Raw genomic sequence first — 14,034 nt, 5'->3', positions numbered from 1 at the left:
TGACTGTCTGGCACTCTATGGTAAGTGTTATTGTTTGCCAATGAATCAGGCATATGATGGGCAACTTTATGGAAGTCTATTATCTGTAGTTTGTCTGTTTTACAAAAATGTGGACAGTAACACTACTCTGTCTCCTAGTGCAATGAGAAGAATGAATAATAAATATCAATAATACTTTTTTGTAGATCCTAATATAGGACAGCATCCTTCAAATTGCCCAGCACAGAATGATGCAATGACATTATTTACATACATTTAGATTCAGTGCAGTATAGGTTCAAAGCATGTCTATATTTGTTAAATAAATTAATGTAAAAACTGGTTTGAATTTAAATATTTAATTTGTAAAAATTTTCTTTTCTAACTAGCAAGTTCCTTAAAATTAATAAAATATTTAAATACTGTATCACAGAAGACTCGGCATTTGTAGTGATAATCAGAAAAATAATTGGTCACCAGTTTGTTTCCCTTCATTTTTTCTCTCTCTTTCTTTTCATACCTAGAATTCTAGAAGAAGTTCAGACTTGTAACAGTTTTTCATTGGCTACATAAAACTTTGAGTTTTTTAGTCTTGGAGGTCCAATTGCAGAGAATCTAGTTTTAGATATTCCTCCATTGGAAAAAGTCTTTAGTGTTCTTAATAGAGATGGCAAATAGCACAATAAGAGGATACTTCCCTAAGACGAAATGTCTAGCTGTGAGATAGAAAAAAAATCAGCAGAGAAAAGGGCGCTGAGCTCCCCCCGCCACACACAAACACTGTTACACCCTGGAAGGTAAGGAGGAGACTGGTTTATTGGACAGGGTTGGAATGGAGAGGCTGACCTCACTGAAGAGAATGGATTGATCAGGGAGGTGGAAATTAGCAACCAGGAAGCAAGTTTGGATATATAGCAGAAGACATCAACTATGGCATAACACTCTGCCATTGCCAATGAGAAAGCACATGTAGCATTTAGTGGCAACTCAGTGGCTTTTGCACTCCGAGCCTCAGCAGAAATAAAGAAAATGTGCAGCATTATCTATTTCGTGCGTTTTTATAGATAACAAATAGCACTCACCTTACATTTTATCTCATTTTCTTCTTGTCAAAGATGATTTTCTGTAAGATTTATAAATTGCACAATTATATTCTGGCACAGAAATTATTAAGTCATCAGTGTCATTTATAAGAAGGTTAACTAACATTTGTAAGAGAGTTTAATAGGCAGCCAGATCTTACAGATGGCCAATAGACATATGAAAAGAGGCTCAACATCAGTAATCAGAGGGAAATGCAAATTAAAACCATAATGAGATACCACCCCATGCCTGTCAGAATGGCTATCATTAATAAATCAACAAACAACAAGTGTCTGTGAGGATGTGGAGAAAAGGGAACCCTTGTGCACTGTTGCTGGGAATGTAGATTGGTATAGCCCTTGAGGAAAACTGGAGGTACCTCAAAAAATTAAAAATAGAACTGCCTTATGACGCAGAAATTCCACTTCTGGGAATATATCTAAAGAAACCTGAAACACTAATTCAAAAGAATATATGCACCCTTATGTTCATTGCAGCATTATTTACAATAATCAAGATCTGGAAGCAGCCCAGGTGCTCATCAGTAGATGAGTGGATAAAAATGCTGTGGTATATTTACACAATTGAATACTATTCGGCAGTAAAAAAGAAGCAAACCTTTCGCGACATTCTGAATGGGCCTGGAGAGTATTATGCTAAGTGAAATATGTTAGGCAAAGAAAAGCAAATACCATACGATTTCACTTATATTTGGAATATAATGAACAAAATTAAACAATATAGAAACAAATAAAATAGAAACCAACGCATAGATACAGAGAGCAAACTGACAGCTGTCAGAGGGGAGAGAGTGGGAGGGCTGGGTGAAGAAGGTGAAGGGATTAAGCAAAAGTACAAAATAAATAAAAAAACAGAGACTGCCAGTAGTATGGGGATTGCGAGAGAGAAAGGGGTGTGCGCAGAGGTAGAAGAGGACAAAGCGGGGATAAATGGTGATGGAAACACTTGACTTTGGGTGGTGAGTGCACAATGTAATATGCAGATGATGTTTTATTGAGTTGTACACTTGAAATCTGTATAATTTTATTAATTTCACCTTAATAAGTTCAATAAAAAATAAAATGGAAAACAAGAAAAATCAACTAAGTCATCCTAACTGAGCAGTAGATTTAAAATTATTGCTTAAAGACGTGGACTTGTTGTTCTCCCATTTTAAATTTAAAATAATGCTAGTTTTTGCTAAATGTGGTACAGATTTCTCATGCTTTTATTATGCCTTTAGTAACAAAGCACAAATGTCAACCACACTGAATTGGTATAAAATGTATTATTTGGAAAATCACTGATAAATACAGTTATTGCCATACCTCACACACTTTAAAAATGCCGAAGCATACCGCTGTCAGATAACTTTATAAGTGGTGGCTTAAAATACTGTTGCCTACTTCAGCAATGTAGACAGAAAGAACCACACCATATATTCTGTTGAAAGAAAAGCTATGAGAAGCAGTGTCAGTATGAAAAGGCTTACAGTGAATTATTCACCTCTTAATCCTCCCTTGTGTTTACTGTAGTCTGCTGCAAAGAGTTCTTGTTATCAATGTGGAAAGCAGTGCCTTTGAAATAAGGGAAAGTTTAATATATTTTATTTCCTTTACAACCCAATGGCTCCAACCTGGTGTCCCTAATTCAAAGGAATTTTCAAAATTCCATTCCCCTATGCACCTAGATTAGGAAAACACTGATCACGTAATTATAATAGAAGCTAAAATGATATGACTTAAAACCATAACAACACATCCAACCCCAAATTAGTTGTGGGAAGTAAGTTGCTCTCTTAATGATGACTTCAGATTCAAATACATACTTTTATTTTTTCTTAATATTTATTATTCTAGATCATTATTGCTAGATTTTAAACTTTCTTCATATTTGTATTATAACCTTTGGGATATTCTTTTGTGTTTGACATACCTGTCTTTACTCTCTAATATATTGAAAATTCATGAAGACAATGTTGAGATAAATCTATAATAATAAAAGTGTAATATGCTAATTAGAACGGACATCCTTCCAGACATCCTTCTGGACGACCTTCTGGATGAAGCCAGGGCTGCTAGGGAAGCTCGGGTCCTGGGTGCCAGAGGGAAGTCGGTGCTGGCAGCTGGGGGAAGGAAGGCCTACTCTTGCACAAATTCCATGCATTAGGCCTCTAGTATTATATAAAGCTTATATAGATAAACACATAAAACTAGCTTTAATATTATATAAAATATTGAGGCAAATGTTTCTAAAACTTGCTGCCAAATGCTGTATCTTTTCTTCCTCAGGTCCCAGTCTACTGTCAAGTCCATTCATTGTTTTTTAAATTAGAAATATTGTAGTTTTCATCTTCAGAAGTTCCATTTGTCTCTTTTTTATATCTTCTACTTCTCTCCTTTAGGCTTGAGATAGGATGACACAAGGGAGGTACTTAGGGTTCAAAATTTAAGGAGGCTTTTATTCTCAAGGTGTCTTCTTAGGTAAAGAAACTGACATAGAAAGTCAAAAGGATGTCAAAAAAGCTAGCACTTTATAAACTACAGCCTCCTAGTTTGTGCAACCATGATTCTGGTAACACAAAAATTGATCTCTCCATATGAAATTCCCTGACTGTTCCATGACTCTAAACCGGGAAATATAAGATAATACTGGCTAGATAGCACCAAGGTGGTGTGTATATATTAACCACATAGGGATTGCACTGATTAACATTTGAACCCTAGCAACACTTACTTAAATAGTATTTATGATAGTGAAAAATAACCCAGTTTCCTAATGTTTACATTATTCTCTCTTTTGCAGGTACACATTTTGAGACTAGTATTCTGATATTTTTACATCGAAATTCATTTGAAACAATATTCAAAATGATGACATCTTTATTTTTCTCATCCCAAATTTCTCGTTTTCTAGAAATCCAAATACTGTTTCAAAATTTACTAGACTTTGATTCAGTTATTGTGATTTCACAATCATTACTATGCTGCATATAGAGCTTAAAAAATTAAAAACTAATAACATAAATCCTATCTAATAAAGAGGGAATATGCTATTTGACCGTAGCAAAGATGGCAGCACCTGCAGTCAATAAGGAGAGAATATGCTAATTGACTGCCCTGCCCTCAAAGATGGTGGCGCCCAGTCCTCTCAGCCCCACCGGGGTGGCAGGCGTGCAGCAAGGCCAGGCCCACCCCCAGGCGGGCCCGGCTGTCTGTGCACCTGCCTCTGTAGTCCCCTAGTCCTCTCAGCCCCCCAGCCACTCAGGGCCAGCCGAGGCTTGCTCTGCCGGCAGTGGCAGCAGCAGAAGTGTAATGGGGGCGTCACCTTCCCCTGATCTCCAGGTCGCCTTCCGCCCCTGAGGACTCCTGAACTGTGAGAGGGGGCAGGCCAGGCTGAAGGATCCCTCCTCCAGTGCATGAATTTTCATGCACTGGGCCTCTAGTTACATTATTTAACTAAGAAATTTTCCTGTATTAGCTCATATGATGTATAAACCCACACATTTTTATTTTGTATTATATTTTATTGATTTTTTTATAGAGAGGAAGGGGGAGGGATAGAGAGCTAGAAATATCGATGAGAGAGACACATCGATCAGCTGCTTCCTGCACACCCTTTACTGGGGATGTGCCCACAACCAAGGTACATGCCCTGGACCAGTATCAAAGCTGGGACCCTTCAGTTCCCAGGCCAACGTTCTATCCACTGAGCCAAACTGATTAGGGCAACCCACAGATTTTTAGATAATATTATCCTAATTTTATCTCAAAGTTGTAAAATTATTTTGACAATATTTTGCATATACTTTGCTACATCTTAAATGCTAATCATTTCATATTAAAAGGTTTTAAAGGCTTTACAAAGATATGCTATTCACTTACTTTCAAATGTATAATCAATTTTACAAAGTATTTCTAAATTTAAAAACTTGCCATTTCCCAGGATGGCTCTCAGTGCTTCATGATCTAGCCAGGTTTGTTTCCTGCACTGAAAGGAAAAGTTATTGCCTTTGCAATAAAGGCAGTCTGGAATCTTTATTTAAAGTATTTACTCTGGCTGGGTAAATGGGAACTGCACACACACAAAAAATCTTTGAAAAAAATGAAAATTGGGCTAAATAATTCATATTTAAGGTGCCTGTATTATAGAGCTGTTGCTTGTGTTTGCTAGTGTGGCTAAGTAGGTCTTTATATCTTGAATCCATTTGTAGTCTGTCCAAATGAAAATGGGATTTTTACATGGGTTTTAAAAGTTGACTCAGTATAATTTAAAGGAAAAAGTCCAGAAACACTCTTTACTGAGACTATTTAATAAAATAACTTATCCTATATAATAAAAGGCTAATATGCAAATTATCCCCTCAACTGGGAGTTTGACCCAGAGTTCAACCAGGAGTTCTACCAAGGGGCAGGGCCAGCTGGCGAACTGCCTACAGCTCCTCCTCCTGGCTGTCCCCACCCCCATCGGGCATGGGGCTGGCCAGCTAACTGCCCAGCAGCCCTGATTGGGGCGGGCCAGCTGGACCCACCTGTGCACGAATTTGGGCACCTAGTAGTTTTATAATTCTCTAGGAAGCAGATGGATCCTCAGCATATATGAGATGCAGATGATGATCTTACATATATTTTTGGAAATATCTTTTATCAGCAATCAGTGTAATGTATCTTTTATCGAGTGTGGAGTTCTATGTATTTTTATTCATATATGGCAAAATGAAACCAGCATCCCAGTCAGATTACTAAACAGTTCTATTACCCTAAAAGCTTCTTCAGGCTGTATCTCTGTAGTCAACTTTCACCCCTGGCAACCATTAATCTGTTCTTTTTCATAATAGCCTTTTATTTTTTATTTATTTGAGAAGTCTTATAAGTAGAATCATATAGTATGCAATTTTTGGAGACTGGCTCTTTTTCACTCAATATAATGCTTTTAAAATTAGTCTAAGTTGTTTCTTCAATAGTTTATGTTTTATTGCTAAACTAGAGGCCCAGTGCACAAAATTCATGCACTCGGGGAGGAGAGGGCTCAGCTGGGCCTGCACCCTCTCACAGTCCAGGAGCCCTTAGAGGATGTCTGACTGACAGACATCCTTAGCACTGCCACAGAGGTGGGAGAGGCTCCTGCCACTGCTGCTGTGCTCGCCAGCCGTGGGCCGGTTTCTGGCTGAGTGACACTCTCCCTGTGGGAGCATATTGACCACCAGGGGGCAGTTCCTGCATTGAGCGTCTGCTCCCTGGTGATCAGTGCGCATCATAGCAACCGGTCATTCCGCACCTCAATTTGCATAGTATGCTTTTATAATATAGGATAGTTTTCCATTGTATGTATGTACCACAGTCTATCTATTCACTTGTTAGAAGATATCTGGGCTGATTCCAATTTTGGGAAAGAGAGTTTCTGTAAATATTCATAGGCAAATTCTTATGTGAGCATAGTTTGCATTTCTCTAAGGTAAATGCAAAATTACTGGCTTAATTTGGCTTATTTTCCCTCCTATAGATGATGATTTTGGTATCACGTCTGAGAATCCTGCCTAACACGAAGTCACAAATATTTTTTGCTAGGTTTTCTTATAAAGTTTTAGTTTGACATTTTAAATTCAGAACTATGATCTATTTTGAGGATGTTTTGTTTTATTCTTTTTTTAATATAAAGTGTAAAGTGTAAGGTTGAGATTCATTTCTTTTGAATTACCTATTGAATTGCCTTTTGCAACTTTGTTAGAAATCAATTGACCATATTTGTGTGAACTATTTCTGGAAAGTCTCTTCTGTTTCATTGATCTATATGTCTTTTTCATCAACAATGCTGCATTATCTTGATAGGGTCATTTCATAATAAGTCTTAAAATAGGGTAGTGTATCTCCTTCAAATTTGTTCTTTTTAAAAAAAATGTGTTTTGGCTATTACAGTTTCCTTGCTACGTTTTAGAATCCTCTTGTCTATATCTATAGGAAATCGTGCTGGGAATTTGAGTGGAATTATGTTACATGTATGGATTATTTGAGAAGCATTGACATCTTTACCATGTTGTATCTTCTAATAATAAACATATTAATGTCTTCATTACATAAGCTTTTTTGATTTATGTAATCAGTTTTTGTAAAGTTCAGTATACAGATTCTATACTTGTTTTTTAAAGCATAATTTGCTAAGTATTTGATTTTTAGGGAGTGTGAGAAATGCATTGCTTTTGCAATTTTGATCTCCAATAGTGTATTTCTAGAATATAGAAATATAATTAATTTTTCTGTGGGACCTTGAATGTGGCAACATTGCTTAACTTACTTATTAGTTCTAAGAAGTTTTCTTTGTTTTAATTCCTTCCTACTTTCTAACTACATAATATTATCTAAGAACACAATGATATTGTCTGTATATTTTCCCCATTTCTTTCTAATCTGTGCGTCCTTTATTTTTCTTGCCTTATTGAACAATTAGGACTTTCAGTGCAATGATTAATAGAAGTGGTAAATTTTTTCAGTGTTTCACCAGTACTATATTAGTTATACCCTTTGTTTTTTCATAGATGCCCTCAATATAATTGAGAAAGTTTTTTATTCTTATTTGATGAGAAATTTATCATTAATAGATGTTGAATTTGTCAAATGCTTGATATGTCTTTAATATTTCTATTTTTACTAGTTTACTAGTATAGAAAAACTATTTTGATTCCTTTTACTATCCATTTTCAGTTCAACTTCTTTAGCACATGTAAGTAGCTGTATCAAATTCATCAACTTCCATAAAAGAAGAGCTTTCCCAATTTTAGCCAACTTGGTTCAGTTTTAGTAAGTGCTTCCTTCCACTTTCTCGAAGAAACTAATTTTTCAAATTATGATGAGATCTTTATAGTTCTAAAAGGATGAGCAAATTTTAGAAGATATTTTAATATTAACTACTGCTGATAATTTTTTAAATTTTGAATATAATATAAATTTAGTAGAATTTGCTGAATACTACTAGAGAAAAGCATAGAGGCAAATAATTAAAGAAATCATTCATATCCACTTTGTGGGTTTGTTTGATAACTTGTTTATTTCTTTGCTTTCTGTACAAACAAAAGCAAAGAATATCTAATTTTTTATAATCTTCATCAAAGAAAATAACAAGAAAGAAAAAATCAAAATAAGAGAGCATATTCAGTTTTATAAGTAAGTTCAGGTCTTTTATGCTATGAGCAAATAATCACAAAAACAAACTTCTGTCTTTTAATTCCTGACTTTGAAATAGATTAAAAAGGTATCTAAAACTTTAGAACTTTTCTGTAATTACCCACCAATTCAGGGTACACATATTTCAATGCTATATTATGTGTTTTTAAAATAATAGTTAAACTGTGTTCAATTTGAAGGGGAAAAATCTAGTGAATAGTTTGTGTGGAAAAATATAAAGGTTTTAGAGTTATAAATATTCACACTTAATTACTCTGCTGGGACTTAGAAAACTATAAGTATGTGACCTCAAATTTTACTTTCTTTCTAAACTTAAAAGATAATTTATAAATTTACCAGGTAGAAGTAAATTTTAAAAAAATTCCTTCTTGTTTAAAGTATTATATAAGTCTCCCTTTTCCCCCATTGACCTCTCCCTGGCCACCCCCGCCCCCAGCACATGCCCTCACACCTCCCCCCCTACTGTCTGTGTCCATTGGTTATGCTCATATGCATGCATACAAGTCCTTTGGTAGAAGTCAATTTTTAAGTACAATATTGAAAAATATCTGAAAGCCCTTTTACTTCTAAATTAAATGATGTGATAAATATGGCTATTTTTCTCTATTTTTCATTTTTCTATGCAAATACTGTTATTTTATATTCAGGTTATTTTAAATGAGTTTTCTGACATCCTTGGAGTCTGTATAATGAAAATGTTATTTTCTATAATAAAGCCAGTGTGGTTTTCTTATAGTGAATTATTATATATTTGTTAAGATAAAATGGCTGTTTCATTATGATAATTATGAATACACACAAATCTCTCAAATTCCTACCCATTTTAATGGGTGAATGCAGTCATTACTAGTAACTTCTGTTATTGTGCTACTGATTAAATTTTATGTTTGAAAAAATGTTCTTTGTGAAATTCTACAATAGTAAACCAATTACTTTTAACATTTTCTGTATTTTTAACTCCCTCATTTTTCTTCCTTTATATATATATTTTTACTTTTAATTATTTTTCTTTATTTTTTCTTGCTTTTCTCACTTCTGTTATTTTTCTTCCCTCTCTTTTCTCAAAATTCCCCCTTTTTTTCTAACTTCCTCTTATTTTTCTGTTTTCCCCAAAACTGTATTTGGTAGCAGTTCATCTGATACTGATACAAACATAAAACATACAAACACACACATGCTTTTGCATAATCATATTTAAAAACAGCTTTTCACTCAATGAGAATATGTTTATTTTTGCTTGTCTCTTATTTTACTTAAACTCCTTAAAACTTTAATAATTTGCAAACATTTTTAAATACTATCCTGATTAGAACAGATGAAGAAAAGTTTCCCCAATGTGTCTCCTGTGTCAATTTCTTATAAGACTCCATTTAATTAAAGCCATCGAAAACACAAGATTACTTTTAATAGCACTTCTATTTTCTCATTAGAGTTTTGGCTTTTCAGATTACATTTTACTCTCTCCTTAATACCCAGGATTCTCATTTTCTGAAATGTTCTAAGACATTTATCCTGAACTTTGAACTGAAAGCATATGTATACATATTCTGACCAATTCAAAAGGTGAACTAGCCCTGGCTAGTGTGGCTCAGTTGGTTGAGTGTCATTCCATGCACCGAAAGGTCATGAGTTTGATTCCTGGTCAGGGCATGTGCCCAGGTTGAAGGCTTAATGTCCAGTAGGGAGCTTGCAGGAGGCAGCTGATCAACGTTCCTCTCTTACATCCATGTTTCTCTCCCTCTTTCTCTAAAATAAATTAAAATATATATTTTAAAAAGATGAACTAGATTTTATTACATTAAAATGTGGAATTTCAACTAATTATAGTTTCAAAAATTGGAAAAATGCTTTTGCAAACATTTTTGCCCCTCATGCTGGTTTCCATTATCTTTATTAGATCTTTAAGTTATTCTTAAAAATTGATAGTTTGTTATTTTGAAACAAAATGGGTGCTTTACAGAGCCTGTGGAAAAATAAAACATGTCAATGAAAAATGTATGCCATCAACTACTAGCTAAACAGATTAGGTGTGAGAAATGAATCGTCCTTGTTTACCCACATTTTTACTTTTTTTTGGAATAAAATTTATTTGAACAACAAAAGATTACAAACTAAGATATTTGTAAGGAGTTTCTTCTGTCCCCAAACTTCTAACAGACATTGCAACTTAATGCTTTAAGGTGTTACTCTTAGCATGCCTCCCTTCCCCCCAGGAATATTTTGAAAAGCCAAATAACTTAAATTATTACACGGGGAGAAAAAGAGTACTGTTAACATAAATTAGGCTTATTTATAAGGAAAACACATATTGCACTACATTAAGCCTTACCTTGGGCCCTCTGCTTCATGAATTGCATGCTCCTGTGCCACTGATACTCGCATGCTGGATGATCTTGTAGGAATCCATAGCTGCTTAATGACGTGATATGAAGTGATGCAGAAAACAGGAGAACCTTTGTCCTGGAGTCAGCTGCAAGAAGTAACGTGTATGAATGTACAGTATAGGGAGATCTATGAAAGATCTAGTCTCTTTCTCCCAAAAGACTCTGTTCCATGATACAAGGAGAATTCAGTTCTTCTTGGCAGATCTCCAGGTCAGTTTGGAGGCAGTAACAACAACCACAGAAAACAAGCCTGGTTTCTCACTGTCTTTACTCTCGGTGTTTTAAGTAACATTTTATTTCTTATTTTTCTTTTACTTTGTTTTTAATAACCAGGAAATAATACATCTTTCCATTGTCTGGTGTGAGTACAATTTTTATAGTAGAGATGTAGATGAGAATGAATTATATGGGCCCGGCTTATCTATTTATTTTATTTTTTACTGAATTTATTGGGGTAACAGTGATTAATAAAATTATATGTTTCAGGTGTACAATTCTATAGTACATCATCTGTATACTGCATTCTATGTTTACACCTAACTCGAGTCTCCTTTCATCACCATTTATCTCCTTTTTACCTTCTCCTACCTCCTCCCACCCTCCTTACTCTGGCAATTTGAAGGAAAGGATCAGTATCTCTTAATTGAGGAGTGGATGACTTTAAAATGATATTACATCAAAGAAGGCATAGAATCCCAGAAGATTATGTAATTATGTTAAAAATGAGTATTATTAAATAATTCACACTTTTATTATGGAGAAATTAGGTCATTTTTCTACTCCTCCCACAAATATTCAATCTTAATATCTAAATAATGAAACAACACAGTGTTATCCATCCTGGTGCTAAGAGAGAATGCCAGTTATGACAGGCTCATTGTTTACTTTAACAGGTAATTTGTGGACCGGAATCATTTAATTGTTCTGAGTACATAATTACATGTCAGCAATTTCCAATTTAATTAAAATGTACAAATCTGAAGATTAAGGGAATTTTTGAATTATTAATCATTTTTCCACTAGGAAATCTTGTTGCTCTGCAGGAGATTTGTCCAGTGTACAACTATACGTATTTTTTTCCTTCTCTTTCACAGACAGACAATTTTCCCGCAGAGCCCAATTACATGGGCAGCAGGCAGCAGTTTGTTCAAAGGTAAGGCCTATTAAATAACTTTCTCAGCTTCCCCATTTGCATTCGTGTCAAAATTGCTTTGCAAGTAACCACACCAGACTCAAACTCGTAGAGACACCACTTTCTCTTCTTTGTCTTTATATGTATTTCAGTAGCTCCACGTTTAAGGACCCAGAAAGAGCCAGCCTGAGAGACAGTGGGCACGGGGACAGTGATCAGGCTGACAGTGACCAAGACACTAACAAAGGCTCCTGCTGTGACATGTCTGTTAGGGAGGCACTCAAGATGAAAACTACTTCAACTAAAAGCCAACCACTTGAACAAGGTGAGTGAAGCCTTCCAATGCTTACCAAGTGTAAAGCTTAAGCAATCATTATGAACCAATTAGCACTAGAGTTGCTGTTTATTATGGTGGAATGGACCATTAATGGATCAAAAGAAACAGCAAATCCCAACTTTGTCCCAGACAAAGAGCAACTATTCAAATACCTCAGAAACAAGAGAGAAAGAAAGGCCATAGAGAGTGGTCTATAATCTTCTTAAAATGAGAACTTGATTAAGTCAACTAGATTTGTTCTTATCTTCATGAATGCTTCCTAACTTTTCTTATTTTGCATTTTATTTACAAGCAAAATATGGCATATATTACCTAAATATGCACAGTTTAATATACTCATTTTTAAGATTAAAATAGTAAATTCAACACATTTAGGTAAAATGAAAACTTGATTGGAATTGTATAGGTCTAGCATGTTGTTGTATTTTTAGAGTGAATTTTAGTTTTTAAAGAGTCAAATAATAGCTAAGTCAGAGTTTTGCTCCTTTTGTTTTGATTTACATTGAAGTCTTTATAGATATCAAATAAGAATGAACTTGTTTACTCAGAGATGAAAATATATTTCTTAATAAATACATACATTCTAAAAGTCCACCTTTAATTTATTCATTTGATATGCCTTTTTATTAATTTTATGTTTTCATTGTTTCAAGCATAATGGAATATTTGCTGATGATTTACCCAAAGAGAATTAAACTACTTTCATATGTAAGAACTAGAGACCATAGGCTTTTTTCTAATGTCCAGTTATAACAAATGAAAAATTAATTGTTTTATAAATTGTATTTCAGAATTTCAGATGTATTTTACATTAGTTAATATAATATTAGTTTTCAAAATAGTCATGATATTTAAATATTTAATATTTATCATTTCAGTTTTTAATGAGAAACTTGATTTATACATATAAACACAGCTGCTAAGTCATTTATTAATTGACGATTCATAGAAAGTAATTTTTTGCCTGTAGTGTATTCTGTCCTAGCACATATAGCTTAGCGGATATAATGTTTACTAACTTTTCTAATAATATTCAAATTTTAATACAAATATACATACATAAACATCTATTTAATACAAAATAAGTAAACATAGATATAAATATTTCTGCACTGAATATTATTATGCTGGATTTATTTTAAGGTTGACCTCCCCAAGGCCTTCTTTTCTAAGTAATAAGTGCTAGATAGATAACTTTCTTCTGAACTTTTACCATCACAGTTTTCTGTGTTAACAGAAATCTTGTTTTTTAAAATTTTTTTAACAAAAGCCATATATATATTGATTTCAGAGAAAAAGGGAGAGGGAGATAGAAACATCAATGATGAGAGAGAATTATTTATCAGCTGCCTCCTGCACAGCCCCTACTGGGGATCAAGCCCACTACCTGGACATGTGCCCTTGACCGGAATAGAACCCAGGACCCTTCAGTCCGCAGGCCAAAGCTCTATCAACTGAGTCAAACCATCTAAGGCTAACAAAAGCTACTTAAATACTTATTTAATATTCACAGTTCCTGCAAATTTGAATGTTTACTTGAAAGTGACTTAAATGTCTTTATGGGTTGTGACTATGCGATATTATGTAAATCTTTTAGATACATTTTAAATAATGGGTTGTTGAATCTTGATACGTGAATGAATAGCATAAGACAGACCCATTTATGTGTATAATAAAGTAATTAAGCAGATGATTTTTTGACTACTATTTGTACAGTTGCATATGGTAAGTAAAGAGTTTGCAGTTATTGTCTATCTTCATGAGATTCCAATTTTCCTTTCTTAATCAAAAATATAAACAAGTACACTGCTGCTCACATTAATACTTTAATTCCTTTTCATGAACTAACTGAACAGTGTATTTGATGAGCATGAAAAAGACCTCTATAGAAAAAGAAAGTTATGTATGTTTGAAGGTTTAAATTATAGTAAAAACATGATT

General features: G+C 34.1%; 1 protein-coding gene across 3 annotated transcripts in view; it reads left to right on the top strand.

Moving 5' to 3' along the window:
* Positions 1–14,034, top strand: part of PCDH17 (protocadherin 17) — a 94,861-nt gene that overhangs the window by 26,322 nt on the left and 54,505 nt on the right. For 2 of the 3 annotated variants that reach the window (XM_070408981.1, XM_070408979.1), the window contains exons 2-3: positions 11,719–11,777; positions 11,909–12,081. In XM_070408981.1, the coding sequence (XP_070265082.1) occupies positions 11,719–11,777; positions 11,909–12,081 (232 nt within the window). The remainder of the gene's footprint in view (positions 1–11,718; positions 11,778–11,908; positions 12,082–14,034) is intronic. The other variant, XM_070408980.1, reaches the window with a different exon arrangement.

Source organism: Myotis yumanensis, unplaced genomic scaffold, assembly GCF_028538775.1.
Source record: "Myotis yumanensis isolate MYYU_CA2020_CCGP unplaced genomic scaffold, mMyoYum1.0.hap1 SCAF_3, whole genome shotgun sequence".
Taxonomy (NCBI): domain Eukaryota; kingdom Metazoa; phylum Chordata; class Mammalia; order Chiroptera; family Vespertilionidae; genus Myotis; species Myotis yumanensis.
This window is presented reverse-complemented; position numbering and strand designations above follow the sequence as displayed.